Raw genomic sequence first — 18,931 nt, forward strand, 5'->3', positions numbered from 1 at the left:
TTAAGAAAGATATAAATTTCCCTGCAACAACTAACTGCATATTCATTTTAAGGTAGATCTAGTTCCAGATTCCTGAGACAGAACCCTCCACCTGTTCCCAACCCCACGAAGCCAGAGCAGCAATATAGGAAGTTTCTAATCTCAACAGAATTCAGCGAGCAGCACAATTGGTTTGGAAAATAATCAAACAAACAAACAAAAAAAAAACAAAACAAAAGAAACCCCACAGCAAATTTTCAGCCTCTATGTACAAAACCAATGCAAACAAGTGGAACATTCTAATTATATTTTGTAAAACACACGTTTGGGATCAACAAAACATCAAACATCCAGACCCTAGATTACAAAAAAAATCTATTGCCATCTAATTGTCAATCCCAAGTTTAGACAGTCCTTGTCGGAAATCATGTAATTCATCTATCTTCCCGTCTAGTACATCTAAAAAATTCTTTAATTCAGTTTTAAGGTTGGTCTGCCTATGTTTGCTCTCTTCGACTTCTGTCCTTAGTGTTCTGACTTTCTCTTCAAGATCTTTGTTCTTTTTCTCAGCAGCCTTAAAGACAAAAGAGACAATAAGATGAATCACAGAGAAGGATGAACACCATTTAATAGGGTAAAGCTACGAATGACAGCTGGGCTGTAAAAGTTTGCTTTGACTTCTGCAGACTGGTAACACAAGCACCTCTGAGAGCAAGTGACACGTGCTAGTCAGATTAAAAGGGAAGAAAACCCATGCAGGAAAGAACACAGATTAACTGGAAAAGATGCTTTGCATCAGATTTTGTCATTTGGTTGATATCTTAAAATTCAGCTGGATTTAAATCATGCACTGTGCATATATTTCTGTCATTGCTACAGCTCCAGAACTAGACACTGTGCCACCAGTTACATGCAGAATTATCTATGGTGGTTTAACCTTGAAAAACAAGCTTAGAAAATACTGTCTGAGGAGTAATATTGCTTTATTCAGCACTTTTGGATTTATTGGTATTTTTTTAGGAGTTTCACTTTGTGTCAGCACTCAGGCAAGGAACAAGTCAGCCGCCTAACACCTCCCCTGCAGTTCATTCTATTATTTTCCCCTCGCATTAGCTCTTCTGCCTGTTGTTCTCCATTTCATGCATGTAAGCACATGCTTATTCTCACTAAAAGCCATAGATGACACACTTTACCATACCGAATCAAAAAAAATTAGTATTTTAACCATTTTCAGCATCTGCACTCCTCATCAGCCTTCTAAACGATTTTAGATTATTTTGATTATCAGAGCGATGGCTTATTTGATTGACCGGATTTTATTTCATCGGTGAGACTGTTTATATTTGTTCTCCTTTCATGTATTAATTTACTACATTTACACAAGCCCTGACTTTCACAAGTGATGGCCAAAGCCTAGCCGCTGGCTGGGGCAGGGCTCCCACAGCCCTCCCAGCAGAGGAGCCACACGTGCAAACCCAAGCCACCGTGGCGAACTACACATTGCTGGAAAGGAGTGACGCAGCATGTAAATGCATCCTCAGGTGAACTTTTTTCCCTGGTGGTGAGCAGCTACACTCTCTGTTTCTTTCCAAAAAGCTCTCCCTGGTTCCACTGCAGCAATTAGCCACAGGTCTTGGAGTGCTGCTCGACACACACGGCTGAGGTGTGGCTTCACAGACCCAGAGCAGCAGAAATAAGGGATACAGGATAGGCTGGAATCTGCAGGAGACAGATGCAGCATGATCGCAGGCAAACCAATTTCTGCAAACAGCAAGGCAAAGAAACAGCCATTTCATTACTCCTGTGCTGGGAAGGGCATGGTGCATTTTGCATGTAATTAGCAATTTCTGTTTTTACAAACTGGAGCTCTTTTGCCTTCAAACACTGAATTCTGAACAGAAAAAAGCATATAGTTGTGAGAAAGAAAGTAAATGTATCAACTATTTTAAAATTAATTTCATTGCTAAACTGTACCTGTAGTTGTTGAGATACAGATTCACATTCTGACATTAGCTGTGGTATAATTTCACCCTGCTTTCGAAGCTCTTCCAGTTCCTTTGAAAACATAAAAGAAAAAAAAAACACTAGTGCAAGCCTCAATTTAAAACATAATGAAAATTTGAGAATATGAAATGGCTTTGCATATTTTATTGTATTCTGCACAGTATTTGGATGTAAAATAATCAAAATATCATGTCTGCATTCCAAAACACGTTAATTTTCTATTAGAATAATTTTTTCACTACATTTTTTACTTCGTAGCTCTAAAACAGACAATGTAATCTAATCTCTAACACGAATGCCATTTTAATTATATTAACGCAATCTACACCTAAAACACATACCTATGTAAAAGATACATTCAATAACAGAGAAATCTGAAGGGCTGTAATGCTACAAGCCATTTATAGATGGTAGCAAAGAGCAAATTAGACATGAATTTTCAATGATATATGGCAGTAAAAAAAGGCCAGTGGCACTACGAGCTGCATATAGAGAGGCATCATTACAGAGCACAGCTGCAATGGGCTTTCCTCCACTGTACAGCTCTGAGAACCGCCCCCTGAAATCTGTATTTGATTCTGGCATCACTATCCAAACTGAGAGGACTAGCTGAAAGGAGTTCATGAAAAGAGCAATGCGCCTTGACAGAAGTCCACATCTCTGATGGAAATTAAGACACCTTGACTACATGAACACCACAAACAAACACGACTAATGTGGGTAGTAGGGAAAGACTCATAGCCTGTACATTTTGCAGAAGGACTGTCAGAGCAGCTGAAAAGTACATTTGCAGGGCCAAAAGATACTCTGTGACTTGAAGAGAGTGCAAGAATCTCCTCCAGAAACTGCCCACATAGGTTACGGTCTCAAGAGTAAGTAGGGGCATAGCCCTGGACTCGTGTAGAACATCTGACACTGTCCTGCATGACATCCTTGTCTCTAAATTGGAGAGACATGGATTTGATGGATGGGCCACTCGGTGGATAAGAAATTGGCTGGATGGTCACACTCAAAGAACTCAAAGAGTTCCAGTCCAAGCCGAGATCAGTGATGAGTGGTGCTCCTCAGGGGTGGTCAGCATTGGGACCACTGCTGTTCAACATATTTTTTGGTACATAGTGGGATAGAGTGGGATCAAGTGCATCCTCGGCAAGTTTGCCACAACACCAAGCTGTGTGGTATGGTCAACACACAGGAGGGAAGGGATCCGACCAGAGGGACCTTGACAGGCCTGAGAGGTGGGCCCATGCAAACCTCATGAAGTTCAGCAAGGCCAAGCACAAGGTCCTGCTCCTGGGTTGGGGCAACACCCAGATCAATACGGGCCGGGCAGAGAATGGATTGAGAGCAGCTCTGAGGAGGACAGCTTGGGGGTGTTGGTTGATGAGAAGCTCAACATGACCCAGCAACGTGTGCTCGCAGCCCAGAAAGCCAGTCGTATCCTGGGCCGCACCAAAAGAAGCATGGCCAGCAGGCAAAGGGAGGCGATTCCCCCACCTCTGCTCCACTCTTGTGAGACCCCACCTGCAGCGCTGCATCCAGCTCCAGGCCCCCCAACATAATGAGGACATGGACCTGTTGGAGCAAGTCCAGAGGAGGCCACAAAGATGATCAGAGGGCTGGAGCACCTCTCCGGTGCAGACAGGCTGGGAGAGTTGGGGTTGTTCAGCCTGGAGGAGAGAAGGCTCTGGGGAGACCTTACAGCTGCCTGCCAGCACCTGGAGGGGCCTGCAACAGAGCTGGAGAGGGGCTTTATACAAGGGCATGTAATGACAAGACAGGGGGAATGGCTTTAAACTGAAAGAGGGTAGATTTAGACTAGATATAAGGAAGAAATTCTTCACTGTAAGAGTGCTGAGGCGCTGGGCCAGGCTGCCCAGATCAGCTGTGGATGCCCCATCCCTGGCAGTGCCCAAGGCCAGGCTGGCCGGGGCTGGGAGCACCCTGGGCTGGTGGGAGGGGTCCCTGCCCGTGGCGGGGGGTTGGAACTAGATGGTCTTTAAGGTCCCTTCTCAACCCAAACCATCCTGTGATTCTGTGATCCTCTCTGAGCTGTACTGACACAGGATAGCAAAACCAGCCCTATTAGAAAGGCAGATTTTTTGGCTATGAAAGGTTGGTTTCTTCCCTAACAGGTGAACTTACAGCGTAATGTGAGTGCAACAGAATCCGTAAATCAAGCTCTTCCACAGAACCAGACAATAACATTTCTCCTCAAGTCCTCCCGATTCCCTTGTTCTAAGTACACCAATGCTCAGCACTTCCAGTATCACCCAAATTTCACAAGAATCCAGTGCATCCTGGAGAGCAAGTCTCTTTCTTCTGAGGTTTGCCAAAAGCACCACTACATCAATAAATTCTTTTTCTTTTTAGAAATTCTGTAATTCCAGGCCAACTCTGACTGCTCTTGTTGTTTCCTCCCATTTTTCAGCATTAGTTTACATTAATATGTGAAGACAAATCACATAATGCTACAGCTTTTTTGTGAACTGCACTGAAGAATTTAACTAATGTAACTATATCCATGCAATGTCCCAGCTGCTGATACAGGGGAAAGAAAGGCTAACTTACCCTTTTGTTTTGAGATATGAGCTCCCATGCATATATATCTGTATATACATAAATAATGCCTAGGAGCTCACATCTCAAAATATAAACATATTATACTATGTACACTTACTGTATATATGACTACTATACTGTATCCTTACTATGTAGAGTATAATACAGTGTATGTGTGTGTATATATATATGGTATGTGGCATATGATATATATATAAAATAAATGAAAATAATAAAAAATATATACTATATATCTCTACATATAAATATATAATTTTATATATATAAATATAAATATTTTTCTAGATAGCTCTGTCCTGATCCTCCTGTCTTTACATTTCTCTCTACTTATTTCCTACACGAAGAGGATACCAGCAGCTCCTCTTACATGGCAATGTCCATGAGCAGGCTTCATGCTGGTTTGAATTGCAGACCATGAAAAGGTCATTTACGGGTGGTTTAGACCTAATCAAGAACCTGCCAACGTAAGTATGCAGTCTGAAAACAAGTTAGTGTATTGTCAGTGCAAACGGAAGATAGGCATGTAATATTCACAAGTCGATCAATTTTCTGGTTCATTTGGTACAATAAAAACATGAATCTTGAGGAAAACACGAGTAGAGAATAAGGGTTATTATACATGCTATTACCACAGAAAGGTTAGGAAGAAAGCATGACATTTTCCTTTGAAATACAGGGCTGAAAACCATATTACATTTGTAACAGTGCATCAAAATCCATCTCCCTAAACTATTTCCTTGTGCCATCTTAAAACCCCTTAACAGCATTGCTTTTAAGAGCACCAGTAGAGATGCTGTAATGGCACATGACAAACTTTACTGCACCTGCTGACAGCTTTTTCTCTTCAGCCAGCACAGAGCATTTGGTCACTGTAATGAAGGAAAAACCCCAAGAATCCCATTATTTCCCCCACTGTTCAGGGGCTCCAAGGCATCAACCTCATTTTCCTTAGAAAAATGAACACCTTACATGTCAAAAGTGACAAACTGGGGTACTCTAAATGAATCTGAATTTCTCGCTTTTGGCATTAGTCCTGAGATCAGAGGGAGACCATAAAATGGCAAAGACTATGAGCCATCTGGAAAAAGAAACAGGACTTGTTACACAAACGCCAAGTTATTTTGTAAATGATCTCTTTCTAATGATGGTCCTGATGTCTAGGGGAATTCAGGGCATGGGGGCTGGCAAATGAAACTGTTCTAGCACACATGTGTCTGGCTTTGGGTAACAAGTTTCACCAGTCCAGCTCTTCTTTTAGAACTAAAGTGTTGTACACATAGAACCGTCATGTTTGTTAACCACTGTCAAATTAAAGTGTGCTGTCACAGCACAGAATGTGTCATGAAACTGAGACTGAGGAATTCTATCAAACTGTTGCTAAGGAGCTGTACATGGAAAATCCAGAAACACACAACACCCTGAGGCATCGGGCTGCTTCTGGCTGTAGGGAAGCCAGTCCATCAACCTAACACCCCAAGGGAGAAGCAGACAGATCTACTCAAACTCCAAAGCATGCCTTTTCTGTTGTTCGGGGCACTCACCAGCTCTTTGTCCTGAAGTTCTGTTTCCAGCTCCTGGAGGCGTCTACTCAGCTGTGCATTTCTTTCCTTCTCTTTATTTATTTCATTGCACTGTTCCTCCAGTTCTTCAATCTTTAAGAAATGGCAGACATTAGATGAAATTTTTTAAATTTCTGAAAATCTGGGGCAGAACACAGCTGATGTAAATAGGCATTGCTCCACTGAGCAGAGGGAAGCACAGACAATTTTACTTTATCATGGGTCTGTTTCGTAAATCATAGCACTAGATTCACTGCAACCAAATTATCGCTTCTTTCCTTAAAAAAAAGCCAATTTACACATCCACTAGGAAGCCCTGGGACTGTGTTTATTCTCTCTCATACAGTATCTCATATAAGTATTCAGGAATACACAAAACACTGATCTAAAAAAAAGTGGAGCTGGGGATAAAATCTGCACTTCACTTCTATGAAACCAACACAACACTATAAGGGATGGGTTTTCTTAAGGCAGCAAGGAGAAGAAACTCTCCAGCACTCCCAGCTTTGCCTCCTTAGGGGCTGCTTATTATTCTAGCTGTAGTATGAGGGACACAACATCAAAACTTTGAGGGGAGAACCAGTTCAGAGCAACGTATTCTGCTTTGTTCTCTCGCCCAGGGATGTGCTTTGCTCTCTCCATACCTCCTCCTGCCAGCTCTGGACTTGGCTCCCAGGAGATGCACTTCCCACAGGCCAACGGGCCAGCTCATTAAAGTATGTACTTTAATTCTCAGCTTCATGTCGCTTTGGGATTATAACTTCCCTCATTCAAAGGTAGAGCAATATGCAAAAAATTCTGACCCAATTAGTAAAGGAGAAGGAACTTCCCAGGGCATTGCAGTGGTGGAGCGTGAGCACCGAGCAAGGAGTGTGCTTGGGAGAAAAGCTCAGAAAACCTCTCCGTACAGAAAAAGACAGCGCATTGTACAGACAGCGTTGCTGCACAGTCTGGCTAGTAGTCACTGGTATGATGACTACGCAGCTGCAGGAAGGCAGTGTTTTGATAATCTCTTCATATCTAGGCTACAGCTACTGAGATGTGGCATGTTTGATCAGTTAATGAGAACAACATTTCTCTGCAACAGTATAGAAAAGTAAAGAACTACACTGTAAATTATGGTATTTTCTTATAACATACTGTTCCAGTCTCTCACTTCTCCCTTATCCAAACCAGAATGGATATAGGGACCTAAATCATGTAACAACTAATACTAATTTGTTAACATAACATCAGTTATGCTCTGTGAAGGATCTTTGGTCGGATCTCTGAATTATCGCTGTGCACAACTAAAATGCATGTGAATAGATAGAACATCTGTCTTGGGAAAAGGTTGCTCCACATGGACCTTCAATGCTGACAAAACAACCCAGGCCACCTTCAATGCCAAATTACTATTTGCAGCCTACTGACATACCAAAAGATACAAAATTCCTTCCTTCTTTGAAAGCAACACTAAAGCAAAAAAAAATCCTCAACAGACTGATACAATCTGGTCTGTACTTCAAACATCCCAGTGATCCATCTATGTGAGCAGGAAAAGGATCCAGCTTTTCCAAACACACTGAAGATGAATAGAATGAAGTTATCCCTGCAAGCAGCGCTCACAGAAACCAGGCTCCCCCAGCCCAGGTCAGTGCCAGCCCCGTGTGGGGCTGTTACTGATAGCAGTATTGTCTGAGGGTAATACAATATAAGTAATATACAGTATTATTTGAGGGACAGTACCAATGATGCATTGAAACAGGCTTTAAAAATTTAAACTTCTGAATTGTTCTCTGCTGTAGCTACTGCTAACCCTCGGTCTTACACTACTGAGAAATGTGCTCAGAAACAGAGTGAAGGCTTTTGGCAATGCCTGCCTGACAACACAACCCAGCAATGTGCGCTTGCAGCCCAGAAAGCCAGCCGTATCCTGGGCAGCATCACAAGGAGCGTGACCAGCAGGCTGGGGGGGGGGGATTCTGCCCCTCTGCTCTCAGGACACCCCACCTGCAGCGCTGCATCCAGCTCCGGGCTCCCCAATATAAGGAGGACATGGACCTGTTGGAGCAAGTCCAGAGGAGGCCACAAAGATGATCAGGGGGCTGGAGCACCTCTCCGGTGCAGACAGGCTGGGAGAGCTGGGGTTGTTCAGCCTGGAGGAGAGAAGGCTCTGGGGAGACCTTACAGCTGCCTGCCAGCACCTGGAGGGGCCTGCAAGAAAGCTGGAGAGGGGCTTTATACAAAGGCATGTAATGACAGGACAGGGGGAATGGCTTTAAACTGAAAGAGGGTAGATTTAGACTAGATATAAGGAAGAAATTCTTCACTGTAAGAGTGCTGAGGCGCTGGGCCAGGCTGCCCAGATCAGCTGTGGATGCCCCATCCCTGGCAGTGCCCAAGGCCAGGCTGGACAGGGCTGGGAGCACCCTGGGCTGGTGGGAGGGGTCCCTGCCCGTGGCGGGGGGTTGGAACTAGATGGTTTTTAAGGTCCCTTCTGACCCAAACCATTCTGTGATTCTGTAATTCTATGGAAGCCTCTTGGCAGGGTTCTGGATGAGATGTGCCCAGCATTAGTGCTGGAGGACCGGGCTCACAGCATGCAGAGCTGACAGCATAGCTCACATCCTCATTTCCCTGCCTGCCATCAGGCTTTGCTTCCAATACTGGGTGGTTCCCAGTTGGTTTCCTGGGGGTAACCCGGCCATAACCATGCCTTCTTGCTCATTCATCACCTGGCAGTATTTGAGTGCACTTTGAAAAGGATATGCAAGGTAATCCCACTTCTAAAACCTTTCTGTTTCATCATCACCCTGGCCAGCAAGCCCTGCTGACACCAAGCCTCCCAAACCAAGAGGCAGGGAGCTTCTCATGATGTGGCAGCACCAGTCCCCCTGCTGATCCCCAGCCCTTTGAACTTCCCTGCGCGCTGTGCACAGAGGGAAGCAGCTGCCTTACCCGCCGCCTTCCTTTCAAAGACAAAATCCATCTCCTAACACACAACATACACAAAGATAAAGCAGCAGAAATCCAAGAGGAAGAGCAATGGCAGGAGCAGCTAACTGGAAGAGCTGGCTCTCCTCTGGGTATGCTCTGCTACCTTGCTCCTGAGCTGGTCGTTTTCCTCCTTGCAGGCTGAGAACTGCTTCTTCCAGTGCTCGATGCTGGCCGCCGACTCCTGCAGCGCCGTGGTCAGACGGGCATTGCTCTCCCGCAGCGTCTGCAGCTCTGTCTCCCACTTCTTCACATTGCATGAACTGAGAAAAACAGGGTGCCATTAGGTGGCTTCACCTTAGATTCCTGCGTATCATTATTGTTTACCTGACTGCACACTCATCCACCTGTGTGGAAAAATCAGTAATTTGTTGTTATCAGATAAAAGTACTCAGATGCGCGTTAACTGCCTTTAGCCATTGCCTGCCTAAGGAGAACATAAGCCTTAATCTGACTGTTTCTGCCAAAACAAAGGGATCTGTCAACTCCAGAAACAGTGACCTGTGTGTGTGGAACAGAAGTCCTGCTGTCGAAGCAGGCTGTGGGGTTAAGCTGACAGCTGGGATCTCCACCATCTGCGAGCAGGGGCTTTACTCGGTGCTGTGCACGGTCTGTGCTCACCTCCAGAGCCACACGGCTGCGCCTCGCTGAGCACCTGCGGCACCGCGCGCCTGGGGACGTGGTACCCCTGCAACAAAGCAACTCTGCACATTTGCAGATGGTACAATAATTCAGAACGGAAGATGTCAGGGGGTTGACGCTATCTATATTTGATTTTTTTTTAATGCTCAGCCTTAAATATAACAGTGTTACATAATGCTGAAGAATTAAACTACTCATTCTCCAAAGCTTCAAGCTGCAGCGTAGAGCACGAGATTAGAGACTGAATGGAAGGAAGGCTTTGAAACTCCCTACATGCCAGTTGCTACTTGCCCGTGGAGGTGTCTTCAGCAGGAGGAACGAGCAAACATTATGATTAGAAATAGGTTATGCTATTGAAACGTCAATAAAGAGAGATGATGTACTTCAAACATAATATATGCAACCTTAGAATTGCTCACTGGGTAATGCTGCTTATGGTGCTGCTGCCTTATTTTTTAAATAGCTTTTTAAGAGCAGCTTGATCCTGTTAGATTTTCCCTTCCATTCACAGATATATTAACATGCAAGAGACAGACAAGGCAAGATCCCAGTAGAGACTTACTCTGTTTTAATGTTGTAACTTTGCATATTCCAACGCCTATATTTTCACTAAGGCTGCAAATTACTCTTCTCAGCATTTTCAAATAATTTATCAAAGCAAATAGCAAAAAATGTTACTTCAATGGGCATTGTCCACAGCCTTAGAAACATCTCCCTAAGGCTTCTAAGCAGCCTGATGAAATCGTATTTCTCACTTCAACATTTTACGGTTGAGTTAGTTCCCTTTTATAATTTTAAATATCCATATCTATTTTCATCAAAGTAAATGTAGCAAACTCAAAGAGGAAGAGAGATTGGCTTCACACATTATCAGTAGCAATTGCTCCCCCATGGCTTTAATGTTACTTCTGTAACTCTAAAAGTTCACAAACAAAGGTGGTTATAAGACTTGGCATGAGCAGAATAAAGGAGATCTTATTTCATCATGAACTGGATCAGGAGAAAACTAAATGGTAAATATCTCTCAACTGGATACTGGGAGGTACTTGCTAAAATCTGCTCATTCATCCATTCTGCTGCACCATTTTAAATTAATGCTATTACATTTGAGTAATTTCTGTTAATATCATTAGCTATCAGCTAATTACTGCATGCTATTCCAATACAATTTCGGTATTAAAGGAACTTCACCTTTGGGCTAGAGCAATTTTTAATTTATCATTCTCAGACTTGAGATGTGCCTCAGCAGGACCACCATGTGATGCCTTCTCATCGTCTGTCCCATTCACACTAGATGCTCGAGTAGAAGATGGTGTTTCACGTCCAGATTCCTGCAGTGCAACACACAAATGAACACTGGGTACCTCCTGCATCTCCTGCAACACCACAACACCAATTTCTTTGTAATCTTGATCCCAAACCACCCTGCCGAGACCTAGGCTGCATATGCTGTCCTGGCAGAATAGTGGTGACAAACGCGTACCCTTTACATCTTGGCTGCAGAGCTGATCTCTTTAAAAAGAATGAAAAAATGATAATGATGCATGAAATGAAAGTTTAAAGTGTTTTAAAAAAATGTTGAAGTGGTTTCACTGTCAAGGCTTGTGTTTTCTAAAGGCTCTTTAGGGTTTTTTTTGAGATAATGAAACAATACAGTGCACCTGGAAGCACATAAAGTCCAAACCAAAACTAAGAAAAAGAAGCTACTGCTCCTCCAAAGAGATACCATTCATACACTGCTTGGTGCTGATCACCAACAGAGGACAAACAAAGTGAACCATAAAGGCCATGACCAAAGACTTTAAAAAATGAGTATCCCAAGTCAGCCTCTCAGATCGGTGTTTGTGGACCCCACAAAGGGGGGTAGTTACAAGACTAAAAGCATTCCACAGCTTTTTTCTGATCATGCATCTGAATTCCTCTCTGATCAAAATTCATCCAGCTTTCCTCCAAACATCAGCCCAAGCCAAGAACGTCCACTGAACAGGGTTCCTTCTTACCTAATGCAATGCCTACGAAATTACAATCAAACGTCTAAAGAGATTGGGACAACACTCGATTTCTTCAATTTGTAAGAAACCCAGATCTCCCTGGACATGAAGGCACCTGGCAATATCAAGGTGTGCTGTCTATAGAGCATGTTGTACAAATACGCAACACAAGCTTCTTCCAAGCACTCGCTACAGCACTGCCTCTGTTCCCACCCCCACCCCACAGCGCTCCACTGCTCACCCCGGGCAATGGCACACCACGGCCACACGGACAGTGTCTCCACTAGCAAACCAAACTCCCTCAAAAGTAGATTAGATGACAAAAAGAACTATCTGGATGAATCTCATTTACTTTCTGCTGAAGCACTACACTGGCCTGCTTTCCAGTGACCCAGACTGCGTAACAGTACAAATCAAAGGATGTATAGCTTTCCCTGTTATTAAACAAATTATAACAGCTCGAGAACTGCTGAAAAAAGAAAAGATTTAAATGAAGGCAAAGAGCATGGATGGATGAAAAATATTCCTCTGGCAGTGCTAATGTCCAGCAGCTGACAATTACCTTCAGCAATCTTCATTTTATATACTTCAAGCTTGCTGCCAGAAGCTGGTACAGTCCATTAGAAAATTTAACTTTAAATTATTTATCTTGTATGCATACAGGTATTAAAGCTAAATTACAAACCTGGGAATGATTGCTTGAAGTCTCAATTTTCTCTTGAGATCTGTCTCTTGCTAGTTTGGCAGCTTCTTTTACTTCTTGGAATTTCTCTGCAAACTGGAAAAAGCATGACAGGTATTTATTAGAATGATTTATCAGATTATTGCATTTATATGGTTCATAGATCTCTAAAAGTGAACAACTAATTTTGATAATTTAAAAATTTTGGCAAGAAAAAAACATTTTAATTCTTTGGCAGGGAGTTTCAAAAGGAATGTGGGTGTTGCTAAAAGAGGGACATCTCTGCAGCTCTGGCTGACCACAGTAAAACCTGTGGAGAAAAAGGAACTGTGTCTCCTGGTTTGATTTGGTTTTGTTTATTTCCTCCTTTCCTCTGTTTCACTTGGTGTTAACAGTCCCTTAGAAGTTGAAAGTATAAAAGCCATATGTTTGGATAAAAAAATTATCAATGTCTTCTATTCCTAAGAGCAAGTCAATTAAAGAATGCAAATGAGGTCACCTGCAGAACGCAAGCAAGGGATTATCAAGACACAGAAAAAATGAGAAGGCGGCAGATCTGAATGTACAAGGGAGCCATATGAAAACACAGCTTTTCTGGTCTAATTCTTTTCTTACTGAAAAAACAAAGCTGGAAGACTTCAGGGAAAGGCTTGAATGCTTCCTGCAAGAGCATTGTATCAACCAGGGGGAGGGGGGGAAAGGAAAGATAAAGATGAAAAGTAACGATCCCAATCTACAAGTTGCTATAGCATATCTGCTCCAAAGCCAGCCTGGCATTTTTGAAATACAAGTATTATCCCAGTCAGTCAGGGTTGCAGGGCTTTAAGCACTTCAAACAGTGTTTAAAGTTTTAAAAGGAGGATTGCCAAGATGGAATAAGAGGCATAATATGTAATTTTTTTAATTAAGATGCATCCGGTATAAGAATGGGTAACTTTGTCTTTCTGCTAAAGCAGTTTGGTCTTGCTTGCCTGTGTTTTGAGAAACTTGAAATGTTAGAAAGAAAAGACATATTAGAAATAAAAATATAAATAGATGTATTTTATTGCACAGTTTGCGAATGAAAGGATTGCCATTATATCCTTGGATAATGTGGAACACTTATGATAAAAAACCCATCATATTTTACCGTCAAGGAATGGGACGAATCATTATCCACATACTAATCTTATCTTCTAATCTTTAGATTTACAGCAGGTATTTAGCATGCTCTCACTAAAACACTGGGACTATAAAGACTGATAAAACAAATCTCCAACTGGTCTAAGAGAAATCTGGATTTATATGTGGAGGCACCTGTGTTTTGTATAACACACACAAATGGAAATTTCCAACAAATACACATACACCATTCTTAAATCCCGCAAACGAGCACATTCTCAAAACTGAGTGAAATTTTGGGTGTAGGCTACGATCTGTGACAATGTTTATGAATGAAGATCGAGCGCTCCAATCCAGCTGTTTTCTATACACCAGCTGAAACCGCATATGCAAAGTATGTGCTCTCGGATGGCAGCAGTTGCTATCTGATGGCATGTGCCGTCACTACACACACAAATGACTTGATTACCTTTGTAGCACTATAAAGATCATTAGGAACAACTACATTACATTTTTGCCTTAAGTGATTTAACTCCAACTTTACACAAAATTTATCTCCTGCTGTGACAAAACACCTGCAACAAACTGTTTATTTCTAAAATATTGTATCAACAGTAAGTTCTACACTTGGCTTTCCTGAAAATAGTAAAGGGCTGGTTTGAGCCTCTCTTTCACAATAAATCTTTTCATCTTACATATGAAAAATTTATGAGGGTTTTTCATGAACTCTATGAAATATGAAAAGACAAAAAGAATTGGAAGTGATCTATCAAATTTTATTTTTGCAGCTATCTTCATAAAGTACACAGGAGACTGCTGTGAAAAATTATGTGAGCTGAGAAGGAAAGGACATTTTCTGATATTTCCATAATAAAAAATTGTATTTGACTGAGCAAAGCTAATCTGTGATATAAAACCAATCATGAACCCATTGCACAATAGATTTCAGTCATGTCTCCAGTTTACCAACACATGTATTTAAGACATTTGCTTTTAGAAACAAGTACAAATACCTGAATTTCTCACCATCTCGGTGACAGATCTTCAGCTTTAAAGAGTCAAAATATTACCCTTCATTCTTACCATCATTACAAACGTATAGACAGCTGTAACAGAAACAGTGCTGAAGGACTGTCTCTGCTTTTTGTTTACTCATACACTTGGAAACAGGCAGTCCATAACGAGTTCTGCTGCCGCTTCTTTTTCACTCTTGGCTAATTAATACCTGCTAGATTTTACTAACAGTCTATTTTTGAAAGCTACAGAGGATCACTTGGCTTGTTATGAAATTAAAGCCTTTCACTTGATTACTCTTCTGAGTGCAACAGCACAGTGGTGACAGCCCCAACTTGTGTAGCATTACCAATGCTAATTGCTACAGGAGCAAACCAGGCATTTCTGAAGCTACCCAGATCCTGAGGCCGTCTCCGAGAGTGACAGCATGGCCACAGTGTCGAATCACTGGTAGAAATCAGAGAGATGCTTTCTCTCCAGTAACTGATTTTTTTCTGTCCCAAACATAAATAATTGACAAATAACTGATACTACAAAATCATGTGCCACCTCCAAGATCCAAGTTGACTTTGAGCTATCAAACCACTGCAGTAACAGGGAGTGCTTTTTAAACATGAAATTCCTAGTTAAAAAATAAAATCATCTATTTAGTAAACGAAAACTTGGTAAATGTGGTCTTGAGGGGTAACGCACACATAAATACCCCAAACCAATAAAAAAATCATCATGTTCCTTCTCCCTTCATCTTCCCTCTCCTTCACCCTTGTCCTCAGGCAGATGAAGTTCCCCATATTATTTTTTTTTAAAAAAGACTGCAGTAAGAGAAACACCAACTAAACACCACTCCAGCAGTCCATCACGGATTATATGACGTCTCTTCTCATGCCCCAAAGAGCTGTGAGACTAAGCTGCAACACGGAAAAGACCTGCTGCTGGAGCCAACGCTTGTGAAGCCTTTCAGTCCAAGGCTGCTGCAGCCCATGCACACTCTTTGATTACAAATCTTGGCCAGTGAAATTTAACGAGGACTCAAGGATGCTACTGTGCACTGCACAAATTATTTAAAGGCTGTTCAAATCTGCAGCCAGCTTGTCACCTGCAGAAATACATATATTTAAATAGACTTTCTTAACATTTTATACATTAAAAAGCATTATTTTGCATGCGTCAATTTTGAGCTCCTGATCTGGCATTATATTTTACATCTCCTACTGACAAACTGTGCCAGTGTCAGATGAAACAGCTGCTCCCACCAAAAGCAGTCTCATAAATATTTCATCACCTTCTTGCTTTGCAGAAGGCTGGGTGATGGCACGTTCCCGTTGGGGAGCACCGCCGTGCCGTGACACACAACACACATGTTGATTTGCTCGTGGTTTTCTCTGGATGAGCTCTCAGTACTGGGCAGATCAGCAGCAAACAAGACCATTTACTCCAGGGACTGGCCAGTAATTTGCTCTAGCACAACCAGTACGCTGCCAGCACTGATGCTGGTCGGACCGGGGCCGGGGGGCTGTGCTGCATGCTGGGGCAGGGGCAGGATTTGCCCTGAACTTTCCCCCTGCAACACAGCACCTGGCAGACACCACACACGTAATGTGCACACATGCACGGAAAGAAAGTCCAGTGCCTCCCAGATGCTGGATGCAGTTGCTTTATGATGGGCAAAATCTGGGTTTACTGAGTTTCTCACCTGTATAAATCTTGGTCCCCATGCCCTTGACTACCTACAGCTCCTCAGACAGCACGTCTGCACTGAAGCATCCTGAATGATAGCACAAATTTTACTGAACTGCTTCATGTGCAAAATACATCACTATCTGTACAGTACCAGCCCTGCCTCTTCATCACACCCAGGCACACCATTAATTCTCTTTTGATTCCTGTTTCAATTTAGCTGTAGCAATGTTTGAATCATGTCTTGAGGCCTTTTTGAGGCACAGGGTGGGAAGGCAGGGGAAAGGAGGGTCAACGAGTCCTGCAAGAGGGGAAAAGGACCCTGAGCAGGACACCAACCTTAAGCCCTGGAATTCTCCCAATCCATGTGAATTATAATTAGGTCACTAGGTCACTGAGTGTACTTTTCATTAATAGCTCATGTTTAATTTGAACTGCTTTTCCCTATAGGTACGGATTAATGCTTAAGTATCTCAAGAGAAGCAAGGCACTAGAAAGAGGCAATATCTTTTATTAGGCCAAGCAATATATTTAAAAATGCAGACATTTTTAGGCATGCTAACCTCTTCTCCTCTTTGTTATTATTCATTGTGTTCAGCCACTTTTCAGTTTGCTTTATTTATTTATTTTAAGCCAGTCTATTGATCTCTCTGGTTTAGAGGAGTTTTAGTGTGTCCTTCCAATTCCTGACTAAAAGCTTCAATTATTTCCAGGAAAAACGGCAAGCTTTAGTTTGTATCTTTTATAAGAGTATAATGATATCAAGACGAAATGAAACTTTATTTTACTATTCCCAGTACACTTATACGTCTGTAATCTCTCCACCATCTCTGATCTTTCTTGTTAACGGTTCAATAATTAAACTGAGGAGCATGGATGACAAGGGATATCTCTGTCCCACTGCTTTGCAGGGTGGTAATAAACCAGGTTTTCTTACATTTTTCCAGCCAGATAAATGTCAGGTGTGGTGGGTTTTTTTTAATAGATCATCTCAAGCCATTTTAACAAGCGCTCCCCTTAAGCTCCCCTTCGATATTCTTACCAGTAAAAAGTCTTTCTGCTGATTTGGAAAGCTTTTTCTGCAAGTAGAAGGCTGTATTATTGGCAGTGAGCTCTTCAGCAGATCGTGCTGTGCAAACAGATGTGCAAACTGATCTGGAGAGAAACACAGCTGGTGCTGAGGCCCCTGTGCCCACACGACATGTTTTTCAGATGGCTTTAGTCTGGCCACACGAACATTAAAGAGCTGCTTTCTGATACCAGCACTACATTTATTCTTAGTACGTGTTTGGATAGTTTTGGAGGATATGAAAAAATCTCTCTGATTAGGGTGCAAGGACCTCCTTGTTACACCTCTGGTCTCCTGAGCCAGCCCCAGCACCACCTGCTCCACACGGTGCGTGGTGCTTGTTCAAGCCCAGCGAGCACTCAGGCACCGTGCAGCCACCTGCCATGCTGCAAGGTGTGACTTCAGTAATCCAGGAGTAAAAATTACTATCCAGTGCTCCTAATTCTTTCATTTGGTGTCCAAAGGTTGCACTGTATCATGCTTATCTGTTACTCTAAACAAACTACTCTCCTAAATCCACCTTAATCCTTCTGTATTGCCACACTACTTACTAGCTACTACAAACACCTCTTTGCCACAGGAGTGGAGAAGATGCATAGGTGAAATGAGCACTCATCTACACTTGAGTAAACGACATAACCATCACCAGCAGCTCATTTTTAAAAAAACGTTTTGCATGTGATTGATTGGTGGCCTTAGCATCCCAGAAGAACAGATTATTGTCATGGCACTTTTACGGACATCCAAAATCCATACATGAAAAGTAAAACACACTTTACCTTTAAGAAATGCTTGCAAAAAATGCAATACTCTGGAAACTCAAAACTCAGTAAGACAGATTTAGTAAAATAAATTCCTGTAACAATTTGGTTGATGGAAAAGTCCTGCTCCTACTGCAGTGGTCTGCCTTTGCTATTTTAGTCACTACAAGAAACACCTTGTCCTTGTGATTCTTTTCTTATCAAAGCACACGAGGAAAGGACAGCACCACAAGAGACTGTGTGCCATGCCTAAGGACACCACGTTGAGTTAACTGACAAAACCCAGTGCCAAGTAGCAACGCTTCAGGTGTCAACTATGTGTTAGATAAGTAGGTTTTTTACTACACGAACTAACATTTCAGCTGCTTGATGAGCACTTGGCAAGACCACTAATCTAATGACAGGATGTATTTTAAAGTGCATGTTATTCTTGACTACACTTTACAAGACGACTAATGTAGCCAGCCCCTGGTCCAGGGAAGTGTTGCATTAATACCAAACCCATGGCCAGGTTTGCCTGCTGAGGAAGGCAGCTCTGCCACCAAACCTGCTGTCAGACCTCCCCCGCTACTCATCCTCCATCACTGCCACAACCTGCTGCCACCTCCTCGGGTCTGTGCTAAAGCAGCTTCAGGTCAGGGCTGCAAATCACACCACCGAGCTGAAATGCTAAAAATGTGGTATTATTTTAACAAAGACCAGTTCGTTGAGCCTCCTGAAAGCATGGCCCCACCAATGGTGGTATCTGCAAAACGAGGGCACCAGCAAACCCTGGGGGCTGGCAGCTCCTTCACCTCAGTTAATTACCAATGGCAGCAAGTCATCGAAGTGCACATCTCTGAGGCTGGGACAGCAACTCTTCCTTCAGCCACATTAGGCAGCCCTAACACCAA

At 42.6% G+C, this 18,931-nt stretch overlaps 1 protein-coding gene across 2 annotated transcripts in view; it reads right to left on the bottom strand.

The window, feature by feature from the left end:
- Positions 1-269: 269 nt before the first annotated feature.
- The window catches only part of HOMER2 (homer scaffold protein 2), a 60,110-nt gene continuing 41,448 nt past the window's right edge, over positions 270-18,931 (bottom strand). For both annotated transcript variants that reach the window (XM_055810869.1, XM_055810874.1), the window contains 6 exons: positions 12,420-12,512; positions 10,935-11,074; positions 9,208-9,364; positions 6,108-6,218; positions 1,954-2,034; positions 270-553 (listed from right to left, as the gene is read on the bottom strand). In XM_055810869.1, coding sequence (XP_055666844.1) covers positions 365-553; positions 1,954-2,034; positions 6,108-6,218; positions 9,208-9,364; positions 10,935-11,074; positions 12,420-12,512 — 771 coding nt within the window. In that variant the 3' untranslated portion in view covers positions 270-364. The remainder of the gene's footprint in view (positions 554-1,953; positions 2,035-6,107; positions 6,219-9,207; positions 9,365-10,934; positions 11,075-12,419; positions 12,513-18,931) is intronic.

The sequence above is a fragment of the Falco peregrinus genome, chromosome 1 (assembly GCF_023634155.1).
Source record: "Falco peregrinus isolate bFalPer1 chromosome 1, bFalPer1.pri, whole genome shotgun sequence".
Taxonomy (NCBI): Eukaryota; Metazoa; Chordata; class Aves; order Falconiformes; family Falconidae; genus Falco; species Falco peregrinus.